At 38.7% G+C, this 19,433-nt stretch overlaps 2 protein-coding genes across 3 annotated transcripts; both read right to left on the minus strand.

The window, feature by feature from the left end:
• Nucleotides 1-1,016: 1,016 nt before the first annotated feature.
• LOC125020304 lies at nucleotides 1,017-10,219 on the minus strand. Its single transcript, XM_047605654.1, has 12 exons — nucleotides 9,882-10,219; nucleotides 9,365-9,640; nucleotides 8,663-8,887; nucleotides 8,012-8,314; nucleotides 7,815-7,918; nucleotides 4,656-4,758; nucleotides 3,958-4,224; nucleotides 3,519-3,797; nucleotides 3,134-3,436; nucleotides 2,832-2,942; nucleotides 2,517-2,534; nucleotides 1,017-2,411 (listed from the first exon to the last, which is right to left on the minus strand). The coding sequence occupies exons 1-12, from the start codon at nucleotides 9,961-9,963 to the stop codon at nucleotides 2,320-2,322; spliced, it is 2,163 nt and encodes a 720-aa protein (XP_047461610.1). The 5' UTR covers nucleotides 9,964-10,219; the 3' UTR covers nucleotides 1,017-2,319.
• A 2,921-nt stretch (nucleotides 10,220-13,140) lies between these two features.
• LOC125019709 (major histocompatibility complex class I-related gene protein-like) lies at nucleotides 13,141-19,193 on the minus strand. 2 transcript variants are annotated; one of them, XM_047604672.1, is made up of 8 exons: nucleotides 19,098-19,193; nucleotides 18,637-18,815; nucleotides 17,059-17,328; nucleotides 16,638-16,916; nucleotides 15,916-16,218; nucleotides 15,621-15,722; nucleotides 15,307-15,324; nucleotides 13,141-15,210 (listed from the first exon to the last, which is right to left on the minus strand). In XM_047604672.1, the coding sequence occupies exons 2-8, from the start codon at nucleotides 18,683-18,685 to the stop codon at nucleotides 15,152-15,154; spliced, it is 1,080 nt and encodes a 359-aa protein (XP_047460628.1). In that variant the 5' UTR covers nucleotides 18,686-18,815; nucleotides 19,098-19,193; the 3' UTR covers nucleotides 13,141-15,151. The 2 variants fall into 2 exon arrangements, with proteins under 2 accessions (XP_047460628.1, XP_047460630.1); XM_047604674.1 differs by lacking the exon at nucleotides 18,637-18,815 and having other exon boundaries at nucleotides 19,098-19,189.
• Nucleotides 19,194-19,433: the final 240 nt, after the last annotated feature.

Raw genomic sequence — 19,433 nt, forward strand, 5'->3', positions numbered from 1 at the left:
TGGTGGAGGGGTGGGGCTGTCCATCCGTGTAACAAATCAGGTATCCATCGAATATTAAAAAATGAACAACACATCATTATAAATAAAACTAAGTCATAGGTTGTTACAACAATATCTGTAATGATCAGAATGATTGCACAAGATTGCACATAAAAACACTAAAAAATTGAAATAAAACAAGAATACAATAAAATAGATGCATAAACCTAATAAAAAAAAGTCAAATGAAATAGTATCAGCAAAAAATGTACAAAATTAGCAGAACAACTTTACAAGAAACTGCTCATTTCCCATGATATTAAAGGAAATGCAAATTATTTAGGTAAAATTATGAATTCTACAAATAATTTCATAGTCCACATTTAGAGCTGAGTAAAAGTCAAATGAAAGGAAACATTAATACAGTTTATTTGTGACGTTGAATTAATCAGCCTGTTCCTTCTACATGTGACATTCAGGAGTCACTGTGTCCTCCTCTTGGACAACAATAATACTTTCTCATGGTAAAGATGGGACGTCTGCTCCTGTCTACAGATGGAGAGACATGATCCAGGAGGCTCTGGGATGTTGGAGACATGTGATGTGTCGGAGAGACTTTCATTCTTCTGTGACATCCATTTAAGATCTAAGGGAGTCAGTGTTTGAACCACGTCTGCATCAGATGTGGAAGACGTTTAACTCCTCAGAGCTACATCAAACTCAGAGACAAGTCAGCTTTTATTCTGAAGGACAAATTTGGTACTTTATTGTTGTTGTGAATGTTTGAAACTAGTCTGACGGGTTTTTGTTTTTACAATGAAACTGAAGAAAAGGTTATAGTGTAAAGCTCAGTGAGGTACTATACAAAGAGAATATGAAAAATAAATCATTGTCAGGAAAACTACAGCTGAGCTCCAGCATTTTCTAACCCGTCACCTTTTAAGCTGAACCTCATGTGGAGGCATTAACTTGCTCAGTAGTTGTTTCAAATGACAGGCGTATGTAATCTACTTTAAATGTGCAGAAAGACATGAATGTCAACATGGTAGTTGAATTTTATTTTATTTAAGCTGTAAAGTGAATTGGTGTAACATACACATGTTTAAATACAAAAAAAAAGGAAAAAAGAACACACAAGAGAATAAATATTAGTATTATTAATAAAACAGAACTTAACTCGACTAACCTGGTGTTCAAATTTTGGGGTTTGTTGGTTGGTTGGTTGGTTGACTTTATTAATCCCTGTAAAGGGAAATTAATCATCACCCTGTACATCCAGACATCCAACACACAACACACTACAACACACTACTGAAGCCCAGGCAATACAATAAGTGCAATGCATTACTTAGCACAGCACACAACAAAAATCAACAACAATCAACAACAATGTTCATTAAAAAACTTCACTGCACCAGGTACAAAAGACCTCCTGAATCTCTCTGAGGAACATCTAGGCATCACCAGTCTGTTACTAAAAGAACTCTTCAGTTCATTGAAAAACATAGAGTGGGTGGCCCTCATTGTGCAGGATACACCTGAGTTTCCTACCCACCCTCTTCTCCATGACCACCTCTAAAGAGTCAGGAGGCAAAACCGATGATAGATCCTGCTTTTTTTATATCTTTGTTGATCCTGTGTCTGTCCTCAGACTTTAACCCCCGTCCCCAGCAGACAACAGCATAAAAAATCACACTAGCTAAAATACTATGAAAAAAAAACATTCAAAAGTGGCCTGCTAGCATCGAATGACCGTAGCTTCCTAGCTTGTAAAAATGGCACAGGTGTTGTTCTCTTTCCAGTCCAGCCTGTCATCCACAAGGATGCCAAGGTACTTATAATGGGAGACAGAGTGACTGGTGCCTTTTTTTCTTCTGAAATTGATGACAAGTTCTTTTGTCTTGTTTAAGTTTAAAATGAGGTGGTTATCATCACACCATATGGTTGTCTCCAGTGATGTAGCCTATAAAAGTTTTGTAGATGGCCGTCCGACAACAAGCTTGACCTACAGTCTGATATGTACAAAGTGAATAAAAAAGGAGATAAAACAGTACCTTGTGGTGCCCCTGTGTTTGTTAAAATAGTTTTAGATAACTCATTACCCAACTTCCACAAACTGGGGTCTACATGTGGGTAGTCCATAACCCATTGGGCAGTACAGCTATTTAGATTCCAATCAAGCAATTTCTTAACTAAAATATGTGGCTGGATAGAATTAAATGCATTGGAAAAATCAAAAAGTAAAATTCTTACAGATGCACCAGCTTTCTCCAGGTGGCTGTATGTGTGTAGCACATAAAGTAGGGCGTCATCCATCCATTCAGTTGTTCTTACTATAATTCATTCATTTTCTGTAACTACTGGATCTCTGGAAGGTTGGGAGGAGGTTTCTGGATTCAGTCTCACAGAGAGCTCAGAGCTGTCTTCACTATCTGTAAGGTCAGAAACAAACAGAGTTAAAGGTCAACTCATAGTCTGGAGAAATCATCAACAGTTTGTTAGATCAGATAAAACAGAATAAAATAAGTTTTACTTACTAAGTGGAGCCTTTTGGTCTGAAATGAAAAGTAAAGACAGGTCATTTCACTTCCAGTTGTTAATGTCAGAATATCTTTCATCATCTTATCTCTAGTGAATATGATCCTCTTCTGCTCACTCAACCTGAAGAATAAATCCACTCTGCTCTTCTGTTTAGTTCTCACTTTGTTTCTTTCTTCATCACTTCTCTCCCTCATCATCATAGTATAGTCATGTTCTCCTGACTTCTCCTGACTCTGAGACTTACTCAGCTTTTACTGCTGGATGCTTCAAACTGTAGGATTCAACTCAAAGACTAAATCAAAGTAGCTCACCTTGTTTCTTTCTATGAACCATGAATCCAGCAGCTGCTGCAACGACGACAACAACAACAACAACAACCACTGCAGAGATGATGATGGTGGAGGTCTTGTTACTGGGCTTCACTGTTGAATAAAAAACAATTAAGAACAGTTCAGATAAAGTTTAGAACAGAGGTACATTCCCCCTCATGTACTTTGCATCTGTATGAAAGGAAACTCTTCTTCATAACATTACAGTCTGTTTAGATACATTATCAACTAACCTGCAGGACAAGGCCTTAAATGTCCAACTAACCACATTCATGTCCTCTTACCCCAGTTGGTTCTGATCTGTGTTTCATCCAGTTTGGTGATGATGTCGTCCTCCACACCAGAGAGATGAAACACACAGTCGTACCTCCTCCAGTCTTCAGGTGAGACTGATGAAATGTCCAGGTCAACATTCATCTGGAAGGATCCATCATGGTTGGGGAGGATCTCTCCATGTTCCACTCCTTCATGAATCTCCTCTCCATCTTTCCTCCAGAACATCAAGGCTCTGTCAGGGTAGAAACCTGTAGCGTGGCAGCTGACTGGAGAGGAGGGAGTCTTCTGGAGGAGAGACACTGAGGGGACGTCTGGAGGGAGAGACACGATCTGATAAACCTTTGGACTGTTTCCTGTCAACTATGGGAAACTGAAAGTGTAGTTATCAGGTACCTGTTCTCTGAAGAAAGCTTCTCCCATAGCGTACATACTTCTGCAGGAAGTTAGGGCACGTGTTGATGTAATAGATTTTATTAGATTCTAGTCTAGCTTTATCAGTGTCCCATCTCAGTTTGGTGGTGAGAGCCTGTGGTTTTGGTGCAGTCCATGACAGTGTCTGGAAGTCCAGTGCAATGAAGTCTTCTCCATTATAACCATACTGATTATAACCTGTGATATCACCAGTCTCATCATCCCATTCACAGCCATTCATCTTCTGAAGGACATGAACATCTGAGAAAGAGACAGACCAGAACCAAAAGATTCATCTGGACAGACAGAAACAGCCAGGAGCACAGACTGCTGGAAACTGAACATTCAGCATTTACCATAGAAACAGTGGTCACAACTATAGATAAGTTTAAAGTATTTGAGCAGAAAATTGTGACATTACCTCCAGTTTGGTTTAAGCGCCGCTTCAAATCATCAATGTTGGCTCTAAAGAAATCCTGTTTCCCGAAAAACCTCTGAGTGTACCACTCCAAGTGCTGTGGGTCATCTTTCAATAATTTCTTCACCCAGTCCTGTTTGGGTTCAGCTCTCCCTATGTTGCTGTCACAGTAACCCACCTGAACACTATCCACTAGTGCTACTCCCACAAACTCTGGGAAGGTTGTTATCCCAGAAGATGCACTGACGAAAATCTGCAGGGAGTGTTTCACTGTTGGACATAAATGTTGTAAGTGCAGGTTTCACGAGACATTTTTTACAACGAACCATTTAATTACCACATAACTAATATATAATATGTAAGAGAATGATGATAACAATAACTAGAATTATAACTACTAGGATTCTGTCACTGACACGTAAACTGTGAGTCGACTCGACTCACTCGATGACATGAATGCAAACTGCGGGCAACAACGTGAAATGCAGCCATCATGTTCACCGTAATTAATGTCGTCGATTAAAATACTCAAAATGAACAAAATCAACACAAAGTGCAATTTAGAGTTGATTTTTGTGAAAAACGAACATTTGCAGATCATGTAACTGAAGTGAAAGTAAAACAATAACACCGGTAGCGTCGCAATCCAGGAAGAACTGTTGCATAAACATGTCGCAAAGAATCATTTAAAATAATTTTACCTGGAGATGCAAAGTGACAGAAGAGGTAAAAAACACATAGTCTGTTCATCTTGCTTTCTACAAAACATAATAAAGCCCAGCAGACGTGATCAGCCGCTCCGAACTATCTTGTATGGTAGGGGGCGTGTCTAATGAAGCGCAATGCCACTTAAGTCACATGGTCTGTATGTTTATAATAATAATATCCTCCTTATCACATGATGCAAAACAATTTAAGACTAAATGCTGATCAAATAATTCAATAGACTGCCTTGTGTGGCAGTTTTAACACTACAAATATCTGAAGATTTTGGATAAAACTCATCTCTCGTTTCCTTTAAATGAATAGAAATAATATATTTTTTTTTTGTGATTTATTTATTTATTTATCTTTTTTATGTGTGTGTGTTAAATAATTCATGCATACCTGTACCATGTATTATTATAAAAGTTAATTAAAGTTGAAAATGATGATTTGATCTCCTGATTTTTCTCCAGCGCCATCAAAGCTTTGATGTTTGATGGATTAAAATCTGACACAAAAACACGCATTCATGTTTAAGATGAACTCTAATAATTAATGTTTAGTTTTATCATCAGGTTCAGATTTTAATTTGTCCAATTCTTATAAATATGATCGAATACACTGTGTCCTGCCTCATAGAAACATCCAGTAGTTACCACCTGTGTCCACTAGATGTCGACAAAACACAGATAGTTAAACTCGCCTTTTGACAATAAACATTTAATTTTAGATGCAGTAAATCCATGACAAAGAGTAGTGGTGCTGGGGTTGATGACGTGAAATCAATTAAAACATTGTTTACACAACTCACTACTTCACCTTCCTGTTGTCCTCTGGGTCAAATCTGACTTAAATGTTTCTAAATCACCTAATTTGACAAAAATGTGTTTGTGGGATGTTGACTCTGAAAAGAAGCGTCCAATATGTAGTAATTATTTGAGAGGAAGGTGGCTCTAAATGTTTAACAGAGAATTAGATGATGAGACACAAACATTACAGGTCAGAGAAAGTGGTCTGTGATGCTGAAGGTAGTTTGATCTGGTCTGTAGACACATAACTGACTAACAGGGTCTGGTGTGTACTTTTGTTCTGCAGTGGATAGAAACATTTATTGTAGAGTTGTCAGAAAAAGATCAGTGACAGCACTATTGTCTTTTCACATGAATCATTATTGCTGGTTCTTATTCTGCATCGATATAATGGACACACAGTAAACTAGATTTTATTTTCCTCAGAATTTGCCCAAAGTTTAGTGTCATAAATACAATGTGTACTAATGTAAATGTGACTCATAATTAGATTGATATATTGGGGACATTTCTGAAACGTTAGACAGCAACATTTAAACTGATAATTATCATCAATAAATTATTACTTAAGTTCAGGAACTAGACCAAGCCCCATATCCTTCAAGTTCCTATTCTTAATCTACCCATAAAAATGTGACCTTTTGACATACGGTTCATCACTGGAGTGATGGAGCAGAGAAGAATTAAACTGTAACCAAAGAAGAACTTGACTCAGCTAAAACCAAACCAAATTCCCTCGGTAAACTCATAAAACAGGTGTGACTCTCTTTCACCCACCGTGTGAGTGGAACCACAATGAAATGAATGAATAACACGACTAAACTTGAGCATATGAAAAAGTAATCGAGTAATCAGTATCTTTCAGTTATTTGTCCAGTGGGTCACATTCAAAGTAATGAAAGTTGAGTCATAGAATAACATCAAAACATTAAAGCGCAGGAGAAAATGCTGCAGAATGTGGCTAAACAGACCCACCAACTACAGGGAGTCAAGACAGTTTTACACATAGAAATGTATGTGAAAAAATCTTTATGTAAATATATATATATATATTTAATTCTCCACAATTTTCTTTAAATACACATTAACATGAATCCAACATATTTGAGTAAACGGATAAATGGAGGCAGAAGATGTTATCTTTCACACTAGCTGATACCTGTCAATCTAAGCATCCTGTACATAGTAGGCCCCGCCCCTATCACTGCTAAGCCAATCACAAGGCCTCATTTTACGCACCGATTCTGTCAGCTCACCCTGAAGAGCTTAATATTGAATGAAAAACACTAATAACATATATTTATCACCAGTTAAATACAGCACACATATAGATCTCTCCATAGGTTTGAGGGTCCTTGGCCTGAAAACTAGTAAAGACTCCTGAACTAGACTTTGCTTGATCTAGTCTCTAAGTGTAAACTAAGTGTAAACTCAGCAGAGAAAAGAAAGAACATGTATCCCTAATTCATTCAAGTTATCCTGACCTATAATAAGACATATCTGAAAACATCTGGGAGGTAAGGAAACAGATTTCCTCCCATAAACTGTGAGGTGACCCAGTGTGTTCATCAGGTTTCAGGCTTCTGGATCCAGATTCTCAGAGAGCTCACAGCTGAACATCTCAGGGTGTCAGGCCGGGACTCGAAGCAGAACTCAGGACTCAGTATGCAGAGATGACAAAGGGGCTTTAATTGGAATGCTCAGAGATCCCTCACAGAGGGACAAACAAATGGCCACAAAAATTCCTGGACGTAAATCTAATCAGTGAAAACAAAAAAAACTCTCCAAAAGGAGGAAATACAAATCGAAGAAACAAATCACAAAATAAACACAAAACACTCCGAATGGAGGAAAACCTCAGAACTGAGGAAATAACTAAGAAAAAACTAAACAAACCAAAACTATCTCTCCGAGAGGATTCACAGGCTTACTTGTAAATACTTTGGTTGAAAACATGAAGCAAAGCACGAGAACAGGATGACGACGATAACACTCTGGCACGAGACAAGGGGAACACAGACTACTTAAACACATGGAGGGAAATAGGGGACAGGTGGACACAATCAGGAATCAGGGAAGACAATCAGACTTGTGACACATGAGGAAGGGCAAGTGACCTGAAACGAGAGGAGCGTTACTTTTCAAAATAAAACAGGAAATGACAGGACAAAACAACCCCAAGACAAGACGCCCTCACCACGGTGTGACACAGGGTCTGTAATGACTGAAACAAATAGTGTAAAAAGTCACAGTAAGTTAAGCATTGAACAGTTTGTTAGATCGGATAAAACTGAACAAAATACGTTTCACTTACGAGGTGGAGCCTTCAAATCAAAGGCCTGATGCTTGTTGTTTTTTTTTATAAAGGATGAATCCAGCAGCTGCGAGAATGAGAACAAAAACTACTCCAACGATGATGATGGTTGAGGCCTCATTACTGGGCTTCTTAGCTGTATTAAGAACAAGAATAAAGTGATGTATTATTATTTTACCTGCAGGACAAGGCCTTAAATACCCAACTAACCACATTCATGTCCTCTTACCCCAGTTGGTTCTGATCTGTGTTTCATCCAGTTTGGTGATGATGTCGTCCTCCACACCAGAGAGATGAAACACACAGTCGTACCTCCTCCAGTCTTCAGGTGAGACTGATGAAATGTTCAGGTCAACATTCATCTGGAAGGATCCATCATGGTTGGGGAGGATCTCTCCATGTTCCACTCCTTCATGAATCTCCTCTCCATCTTTCCTCCAGAACATCATGGCTCTGTCAGGGTAGAAACCTGTAGCGTGGCAGCTGACTGGAGAGGAGGGAGTCTTCTGGAGGAGAGACACTGAGGGGACGTCTGCAGGGAGAGAAATAGAGGAGGAAGAGGAACAAAAATAATTTAGATTATGGAGAAATTAACCAGGTAGATACATGGAATCAAGTACATACTATATATTTCTAACATGGTCATCTTTGCTGATTAACCACAAACACAGATGGAGCTGATCTATGGTCATAAAAAATATTAAAGAATATATTGAACCAATGATGGTGAAGAATAAAAAGTGAAGTGATTAGTTCTTTCTTGTCAAACATCTCTTCATCTTTCTCAGAAGAAGCGTCAGACTCATTGAACTGATAATACAACAAATATACAATAAACAGTATAGTGTTCACCAAACTACATCAGGTCATGTGACTCTACCTGTTCTCAGCAGAGAGCTGTTCCCATACTTCAAAAACAACTTCAGATGCTCGGGGTAAGTCTCAGTGAGCAACTGCAGATCGTAAATTATTGCCTTTGTTTTCCAAGGCGTCGAACTCAGTTTAATGAAGTCTCTTCGATCATAACCAAGCCATGAAAAACCAGTGATATTTCCAGACGTTTCATTCCATACACAGCCCTCAATAGTCTGTGCAACGTGAAGACCTGAGAGAGAGACAACAGAGATCACAATGAACAGTGATGTATAAATATCTGAAGATGATTTTAAATGATGATCCATTGTGTGATGCTCTGGTTTGTAGACGCTGCAGTGTAATCTGAATGGTTTCAGTAGCATGCTTTAGCCATCATCATCTTTTTTATTTATGGGCAGTTATTCAACAGTCAAATCATTGAATAGATTTTTTTTTTTAAACAGTACCAGAGTATCTTCCTGAACTTTTACCTCCATAATTTAACCCCTGCAAATAATCTGAGAACAAATAATTATCTATTAACAGTAGAAAATCTGTGTGTAGCAAGAAAAACGATAGTAGTATGAATATTGCTTAATCAGGCTGCAGTATAAAGTAGAAATATAGTTTTTGTCTAAAGTGACCTGTATAATATAAAAAATATTGAAGTGGGTGATCAGTGGCAGCCTTCGTTTTTGTTACTTAAACCTGGAATATGTAGACCTACCTGGATCTTCATCGTCGTGGAAGACCTGGATCAAACTGTCCAGTCTGCTTTTGAAGAGGGGAGGAAGAATCTCAAAACACTGCTCCGTGTACCATTTCCAGAGTTCAGGATTTTCGTCAAACACTTTTTTCACCCAGTCCTGTCTTGGTTCTAATGTCTTGTTGCTGCTGTCACAGTAAGTCACCTGGACGTCATCGATGAATAAAGCAGCCATGAACCCTGGGAGGTTTGGGGCTCCAGAGTCCGCAGTGATGTAAAAGTTCAGGGAGTGTTTCACTGTGGAACAAAGAACGAATATAATGTCTCTATTAAAGTAAATAATAAGAATTATATAACTAATACTAAATTAAATATGGACTTAGGCTTCATTTGATAAAAGGAGTCTGGTTAAACATCAACTATGTGAGAACAGTTAAAGCCATGACACTGAGCAACATGTAAGGTCGAGTGAAAAGAATTTAAAGAAAAGAAAAGAAAAGAAAAGAAAAGATGATAAAGAATGTGAATGTGATCTTACCTGATGATGAAACATGACACAAGAGAAGCAGCAACAACGACGTTTTCATCCTGATTTTTTTCTGATGAAGACACTGGGTCATCAGCTGGTAAAGAGCTGTGTTTCTGAATCCTAAAGTAGATCCACTACTGGAGGTAAAGCCAGTTCTTACGTGGTTTTGTAGTATGAATCTGTTTAGAGCGCATGCACGAACGGCTTTTCAAAATAAAAGCGATGGCAGTAATTTCGCAATCATTCATTCACTCCGTCAATAAGTAAACGGTGAGTGTACAGTCTGGAGAGAAATTAGTTTGTGGAGACTTTTGATTTTAGTTCTATCAGAAATTATACAGGGAATCGTTTTTTATTTTGTAATTCCTCGTATTTCCTGATACGAGGTGCACCAGTAGCGTCATCATCCAGCAACTATGTACAGGTATAAGAACTGTTAACATTTAAAAAAATAAAAAAATAAATAAAATTATTTTAAATGGCGATGCAAAGTGACAAAAGACAATAATAATAATAATAATAATGATGATAATAATAATATTAATAATAATAAAACCTGTTGTCGAGAACAGGGCGTGTCTAATAACACCAACGTCACTCAAGACACATGGACTGTATGTTTATAATAATAATAATAATAATAATAATAATAATAACAATAAACTACATGATGATGTATTTGAATTGTTTCTTTAGCAACTCTTCTCCAGGACACTGCTGCCTTGTTTAAACACTACAAATATCTGAAGACTCTGGATCCAACTCACCTCTCGCTTCCTTTAAAATGATTAGAAATACATTTTGTGGTTTATTTTGTTGTGTGTGTTAAATAGATACCCATGCCTCTACTATGTATTTTTATTAAAGTTCATTAATGGTGAAAATTGATGATTTGAGCTCCTAATCTTTCTCCAGCGCCACCAAAGCTTTGACAAACACACAATAATGTTTAAGCTGAACTCTAATAATTCTTCTGGGAAACTTCAACACCCATGTTGGCAGCAATGTAGTAACTTGGAGTCGAGTGGTTATGAGGAACGGGCTGCCTGATTTAAAGCCAAGTTTTCTGTTGTTGGGCTTTTGTGCTGGTCACAGACTGTTGATAACATGTTTGAAACTAAGGTGGCTCCTAAGTGTACTTGGTACCAGAGAACCTTAGGCCAAAGGTCAATGATGTCTCACGTCACTCGGGTGAAGAGAGGTTTGGTGGTGAGTAGGATCAGGTGGTGGGGAAGACTGGGTAAACCCAAACGTGTAATGGTTTGGTTGGAAATAACTTGGAATAACTGGTGGAGGCCCCCTGTTCACAAAAACCTTCAACTCCCACCACCTCTGGAAAAGCCTCTCATGCACTGGGGGAGGTTGGAAGTCCAAATCCTCCATTACAGAAGTGGCTGGTGGGAGCTTTGGCCAGAAGGTTGTCGGTGCGTGACGTGGTGACAACATTTGAACTCGCTGGTGGACACCAGTGGTGAGGGAGGCCATCGAGCTCAAGAAGGTCCTGTTTGACCCAAGAGGTCTCCAGGGGAAGCAGCAGGCAGGTATGCTGGCACCAGAAGCTTCTTTGTCTCAAAAGCTGAAGCAAAAACCCCAAGTGTGGGAGGAGGTAGAAGAAGCTGTGGATAGGGGCTTCTGGTTGGCCTCTAAGAGGAACTGGTAATCGTATGGTGGCTCAGGAAGGAAAGGGAGGAGTTAGCCCAGAGCGCTGTGGAAGGAACGATTTAAGGATCTCCTGAACTCTGATACCATGTCCTCTAAGAACGAAGCAGAGTCTAAGGACTCAGACGAAGTCTCGTCATAAGGCGCCAGGATGGACAAGATTCACTTGACTAGTTAAAACATGGAACTAAGAACTTAGTCACTGGAGATGACGCTTGTCTTAGAGAAAGGTAAAACGGATTTAATAGATTATAGGCAAGACGTGGTTAAAACACGTTTCATCAAGAAGTGACTCCAAGGAAGATCTGATAAAAAAAAAATAAATAAATAACAACCAACATAGCATCATAGTTTATAATGTACGCAGAGAAAACACATGGTTTACAGGCAATGACAAAGTTCTTAATTAACACCAGGGTGCTGAGTTTCCCTTAGAAAATCCAAAAAGACTAAAATCTCTCTCTTTGACCTATGGCCCTAAGGATGGAAGGATCAGGCTCCAGCACCACGACCCTAGTGAGGATTAAGTGTTATGGAAGATGAGAAGTGTTATTTTGGATATAGTCCATAGTACAAGGAGCAATATGTGTGTGTTTCATTTCACCTTTGACCAGCCCAGCTGGCTTAGAAGGCAACTTAACGTGAATGTGATTTTTGGCTCAGTAATAAAACCATCATCACTAACTTTTTCCACTAGACTTTGATCTGGTCTCAAACTGTACAATAATGATGATTCTGCCCCACAAAAGAGAAGAACATGGTTTCAGTTATCTAGTGTCAATTGTTGGATTGAATTGGATGAGAAAGCGAGTGGGCGGGGGTCAGTGCGAGGGGATTGAGAGGGAAGAGGGAGACGTGAAGGCAGTCAGATAAGTTTGGCCGACAGTAACCAGTTCTGTTCCGACAAATAAAAGGGAATATTCCCGACCACTTCGCGTCATCCTTAAACGTCCGGTCATACGTTATAAAACTTTGTATTCTGCCCCCACTACCACAGTGACAGGTCCTAAGAAAAGCTCGAGTTCGAGTTTCATTCAATATATTCAGGATTCATTCAATATATACAGAGTTTAATTCGATATATCCAGGGTTCATTCAATATATTCAGTTTCATTCAATATGTTGAAAGTTTCAATCAATATATTCAGAGTTTCATTCAATATATTCAGGATTCATTCAATATATACAGAGTTTCATTCAATATATCCAAGGTTCATTCAATATATTTAAAGTTTCAATCAATATATTCAGAGTTTCATTCAATATATTCAGGATTCATTCAATATATAAAGAGTTTCATTCAATATATTCAAAGTTTCAATCAATATATTCAGGGTTCATTCAATATATTGAAAGTTTCAATCAATATATTCAAAGATTAATTTCCTGGCATGCCATAATATGGCAGCTATAGGCTGATATGTATATATATATATATATATATATATTTATTATTTATTTTCATTTATTTATTTTTAAGTCTACTTACAACAAGGATGTTCTGAGTAGGAGGGCTGCCTGGAACTAAGAACTTAGTGGAGATGATTCTCTCTGGTTCAGGGCAAAAACAGTGCAACACAACCAACAAAAGATAACAAGGGCACTTGTCTTAGAAAAAAGGTAAAAATGGATTTAATAGATTATGGGCAAGACATGTTTAAAAGCAAACACTCAACACATTTCATCAGGAAGTGACTCCATGAAAATCTAATAATAAAAAAATCAACTACAACAAAAAAAAAACAACAACCTTACAAATGAAGGAAAAAGCACCAGCAAACATAGCATCACAGTTTGTAAGGTAAACAGAGAAAACACATGATTTACAGGAAATGTCAGGGCCTCATTAAGACCAGGGTGCTGAGCTGCTTTTGTTTCGACTCTCAGTGAAAGCTGTGTTTCAGTGTCCTTCCACTAGAGGGCGACAACAACCGCAAACTGGTCACTGAGGTAAAACTCACTGTCAGGACATTTTCTTATCTTCAGGTATAATTGTAATAACTTAGAAACAAAGTGACACATGGCGACTCCCTACCAGACAAGCCAAATGGAAATGATAAAAAAACTATTTAAATCTTTGATTTTAGCAAATGTATTATTTTGACTGACACTGTGACATCGTACATCAGTTTTTGTGAGGCCACGTGTGTGCAGACCAAAACCTTCTGCACTTTCAACAACAACAAACCATGGTTCACTGCAAGACTGAGACAACTACGCCAGGACAAGGAAGAGGCCTACAGAAAACAAAAACTACACTGAACAGCTGCAGAAAACCTTTCTGCCAACGACTCTACAACAGTTTGGAAAGGCCTGCAGACCATCACCACCTACAGGAGACCATCCTCCAACCCTGTGGTGAGGAGGCAGCAGGTGAGACTGGGAAGTTTCACATCCAGCACCTGGACTCTCAGCGCTGGCGTCCCCCAGGGATGTGTTCTCTTCCCACTGCTCTTCTCCCTTTACACTAATGCCTGCACCTTCTGTGAATCTCCTCAAGTTTGCAGATGACACCACCGTCATTGGACTCATCCAGGACGAGGACAAGTCTGCATTTAGAGAGTAAGTGGATCAGCTGGTTCTCTCAAGAACTAAACTCGCTCAAGACTCGCTCAACCCCATCCACAGATCTCCGTACTTTTCTAAACAGCACCGTCCCTGCTGTGGACTCATTCAGGGTCCACAGTCTCACGGGACCTGAAGTGGACCTCCCACATTGACTGTGTTAGGAAGAAGGCCCAGCAGAGGTTTTACTTCCTACGTCAGCTCAGGAAGTTCAACCTGCCTCAGGAGCTGCTGATCTTCTTCTACTCTGTAATAATCCAGTCTGTCCTGACTGCATCCATCATGGTCTGGTTTGGATCAGCCACCAGACAGGACAGGGACAGTCAGGTCAGCAGAGAGGATTATTGGCACCGACCTTCCCTCCATCCAGGACCTGGACCAGTCCAGGGTCAGGAAGTGGGCCGGTGAAATCTCCACTGACCCCTCACACCCCGGACACTATCTATTCAGACTCCTCCCCTCAGGCCGGCGCTACAGAGCACTGTACGCCAAAACCACCCGGCACAAAAACTGTTTCACTACATTTTGTACATAGTACTGTTCCTATTCATGTTCATCTTCATATTCACTGCGTGTATAGATGTATATACTATTTTTTATTCTGAAAGTCTATTTATGTTAGTTTTTCTATTTTTTCATATGTTTTTATTTTATACTTATTCAAGTGTTGTTGTTGTTTGTACCACTGAGCAAAGTGACCAGAGTCAAATTCCTTGTATGTGTTCACATACCTGGCCAATAAAGCTGATTCTGACTCTGATTTTGGATATAATACATGGTATTACCAATATCAATAGGTGTGCGTTTTATTTCACCTTTGACCAGCCCAACTGGCTTAGAAGGCAACTTAATATGAATGTGATTTCCTGCTCAGTGATTAAACCACTATCACTACCTGGTTCCACTAGACTTTGATTTGGTCTGTAACTGTAAACATCACAATTATGATGAATCTGCCCCCACAAAAGAAAAGAACATGGTTTAACCTTGTTCACCCGTAATTCATGTAAGTTACTGTGAACATTAAAATATAAGAAAAATACAGATACTGTCAGTCAGGTTTCTGGATCCAGTCTCTCAGAGAGCTCAGAGCCGTGTTCACTATCTGTAAGGTCTGAAACAAACAGAGTTAAAGGTCAACTCATAGTCTGGAGAAATCATCAACAGTTTGTTAGATCAGATGAAACAGAATAAAACAAGTTTTACTTACCAGGTGGAGCCTTTTGGTCTGAAATGACAAGTAAAGACAGGTCATTTCACTTCCAGTTGTTATTGTCAGAATATCTTTCATCATCTTATCTCCAGTGAATATGATCCTCTTCTACTCACTCAACCTGAAGAATAAATCCACTCTGCTCTTCTGTTTAGTTCTCACTTTGTTTCTTCTTCATCACTTCTCTCCCTCATCATCATAGTATAGTCATGTTCTTCTGACTTCTCCTGACTCTGAGACTTACTCAGCTTTTACTGCTGGATGCTTCAAACTGTAGGATTCAACTCAAAGACTAAATCAAAGTAGCTCACCTTGTTTCTTTCTATGAACCATGAATCCAGCAGCTGCTGCAACGACGACGACAACAACCACTGCAGAGATGATGGTGGAGGTGGTCTTGTTACTGGACTTCACTGTTAATAAAAAAAAACAATTAAGAACAGTTCAGATAAAGTTTAGAACAGAGATACATTCCCCCTCATGTACTTTGCGTCTGTATGAAATGAATCTCTTCTTTATAACATCCCAGTCTGTTTAGATAAATTACCAACTAACTTGCAGGACAAGGCCTTAAATATCCAACTAACCACATTCATGTCCTCTTACCCCAGTTGGTTCTGATCTGTGTTTCATCCAGTTTGGTGATGATGTCGTCCTCCACACCAGAGAGATGAAACACACAGTCGTACCTCCTCCAGTCTTCAGGTGAGACTGATGAAATGTTCAGGTCAACATTCATCTGGAAGGATTCATCATGGTTGGGGAGGATCTCTCCATGTTCCACTCCTTCATGAATCTCCTCTCCGTCTTTCCTCCAGAACATCATGGCTCTGTCAGGGTAGAAACCTGTAGCGTGGCAGCTGACTGGAGAGGAGGGAGTCTTCTGGAGGAGAGACACTGAGGGGATGTCTGGGGAGAAAGAGAATGTAGAGGATCAGTTCTTTTATATCCAGCTCCTCATGAAGGTCTTTTTTGACCATGTCACTAAAATAGATGAAAATATTCTCTCAGTTAAAATGTTCCAGAGTCTGTTGCAGACATGAAAACATTGAAACACAGTCTCTTTTTGTCCATGAGAAGGACAACCACTGAACACCATCAGATTAATAACAGAAGTAAAAGCTTTCACTGCTACAGCTCCATGTAAAATCCTCTGGTGTAAGTCAGCAGTTATTTTCTGTGAAGGTGGGCTAGGGTAACCATAACCCCAACACTAATCCTCTATGGATTCAAAAACATCTCTCTGTCTAAAATTAAAATCTAGATAACACCATAAAACATATGATAATAATCATCACTGTGTTCACTGTGTTACAGGTCATACGTACCCGTTCTCAACAGAGTGCTCTTCCCATGGTGTAAATACATCTTCAACCAATTAGGACAAATCTGAGTGTAGAAGTATTTGTTGAAGTTTATTCTAGCTATGTCTGAATCCCATCTCAGTTTGATGGAGACGGCTTGAGCTTTAGGAGTGATCCATGTTGATGTGTTCAGGTCCAGAGCAATGAAGTCTTCTCCATTGTAACCATACTGTAAGAAGTTAGTAACCTCTCCAGTCTCGTCATCCCATTCACAGCCTTCCATAAGCTGTAAGATGTGGACACCTGTAAAATATAGACAACAGCATTATAATGAACATTATGAATAATCATGTGCAAATAAATAAATAAATAGTTTCTGTTCTATGATCTATAATGATCTGAGGTCAGGTACCACATACAACATACAACATACAACATACTGTACCTTCACTCTGGTTGAAGATCTGCTTCAGACTGGACATCGTGGTCTTGAAGAGGTGAGGATACACTCTATAACAATCGTCGGTGTAGAATTTATATTGATCAGGATCATTATCAAAGATTTTTTTCTGCCAGTCCAGTTTTACGTCTAATTCCTTCTTGATGCCGTCACAGACATAAGTCTGGATGTCATCAAGCACTTCAACAGTCACAAGTTCTGGCAAGTTTGAGACTCCAGAGGATCCAGTGGAGAAATATCTCAGTGTGTGTTTCACTGCAAAACAAACAACATTTATAATGTGAGTGAAACATAAATGGAGGCAACGCCCCCCGAGTGGCAAAACAAACATGGTGAAACGTATCAGTAAATACAGAAAGAATGGGAAAAATGTGGATTACCAGATCAAATTAAGGACAATTGGACTCAACAATGATCCATACAAACTAATGTGGATTTGGAAAAGTGGATTAGCCTCAGTTTAGGTTAGTTGAAGTTAGTTTTAGTTCATTTCAGTTATGATAAATGTAGCTAAATAAAAGATGCTAATGCTAAGAGCTATACTGAGAAGGAACATCATACAATACTGTTGCGTTAAAAGGATGACGGGGAGTGATCACAGATATTCTGTTTATTGTTTTATTGTTATGCATGGACCTGAAATATGCAGTGACATCACTTCCACCTGAGGCCACGCCCCCTGGGTAAAAACATGTTGAAAATATCAGTAAATACAGCGAGACCGTGGAAAATGTGGTTTATTATTAGATCAAATTAAGGACAATTGGACTCCACAATGATCCATACGTGCCAAATAACAAATGGTTCACCAACATTGACATGTGGCCAGAAATCAGTTATTATATATCATATATATATCAGATATCAACACAACAGAGACCAACACCGGGAAAATGCACAATATACTGTAGTATTTAGTTCTTAATACAACACAGCACTTTATACAACGGCTTTGTGCTGGAGGATCACTAGAGGAAGTGGGTTAACCTCAGTTTCAGTTATGATAAATGTAGCTAAATAATAAAACATGCTCTAACTCTAAGAGCTTTACACAAATATTGTGATCACAAATATACTGAAATAGTTACTGTCGACCGTAACTTCGACAAAACAACAACATCCACAAACTTATCTGACAGCCCTCCAGAACGTAACTTAAGAAGTAACTTAAGGTTTGACTTCATCAAAAAATACTGCATGAACTAATATAACCTGACACTAAATGTGAACCACAACACCAGGTTTCTGTTCCTGGATTCCAGCTGTTTCTTCTCTTTTCTTTGGCAGATGTCTGTAAAAATATATCTCTGACTGCTTTTCAAATCTGTTCAAATCTTTTTTCATTATTATTAATGTTATAATTTAGCCTATGGTTCAAACTAATGCTGCTAATCTCCATGTTCATGTCACTTTTTTGCCACTCGGTGGCCGTAACCACGGAGACCAGTTTACTGTGACGTCACGTGGATAACCTCTATAGACTCATCGTCACTAATATGGTAGATTTCTGTTAAAAGAAAGCTAGAAAAGAAAAGATGATGAAGAATGTGAATGAGATCTTACTTGTTGATGAAACACGACAGAAGAGAAGCAACAGAAGCAAAGTTTTCATCGTTTTCTGTTTCTGTAAAGACTTTAGACCGAGTCACCAGCTGCTTGGACTGATTTCAACTACTGCTGCTCCCACAAACTCTGGGAAGTTTGTTTCCCAGAAGATGCAGTGACAAAAAAAAAGCGTTTCACTGTTGGACAAACACAATTTAACTACAGGTTTTTAATTGTTTTATAATACCATGAAAAAAAAGAAGCAGAAATGATGATAATAACTATTATTATTACCACTAGGTTTATTCTTCTTCTATCACTGATATGCAAACTGCGAGTCGACTCGATAATAGGAAGTGTAACAACATGCAAACGCAGCCATCATGTGCACCGTAATTCATGTTCCATCAATTCAATTCAAACAATAACTCCAGGAAGGACACACACGTGCAACAAAGAAACATTTAAAACAATGTTACCTGAAGATGCAAAGGGAGAGAAGAGGGGAGAAAAAAAGAATTTGTTCATGCTGCTTTCATATTTAAGTATAGCCCAACATGTGATCAGCCGCTCTGCATTTCCTGTAATGCAGTGCACTGTGTGCAGTGCAGACTAAATGCCACTGGAGTCACATGGTCTAATGATAACGGTTGTCTTAGCAAAGTGGCAGATACTGAGTTGAATAAAACAGGGTTTTAAGAAAATGTGAGCAGGCTCCATCATAGTATAATTTATAACGAAATGTTGATCAAATAATTCATAATATTTTTATGCATGTTTTAAAGATGTTGACATCTGTTATTGGATGTTGAATC

Source organism: Mugil cephalus, chromosome 14 (genome assembly GCF_022458985.1).
Source record: "Mugil cephalus isolate CIBA_MC_2020 chromosome 14, CIBA_Mcephalus_1.1, whole genome shotgun sequence".
Lineage (NCBI taxonomy): Eukaryota > Metazoa > Chordata > Actinopteri > Mugiliformes > Mugilidae > Mugil > Mugil cephalus.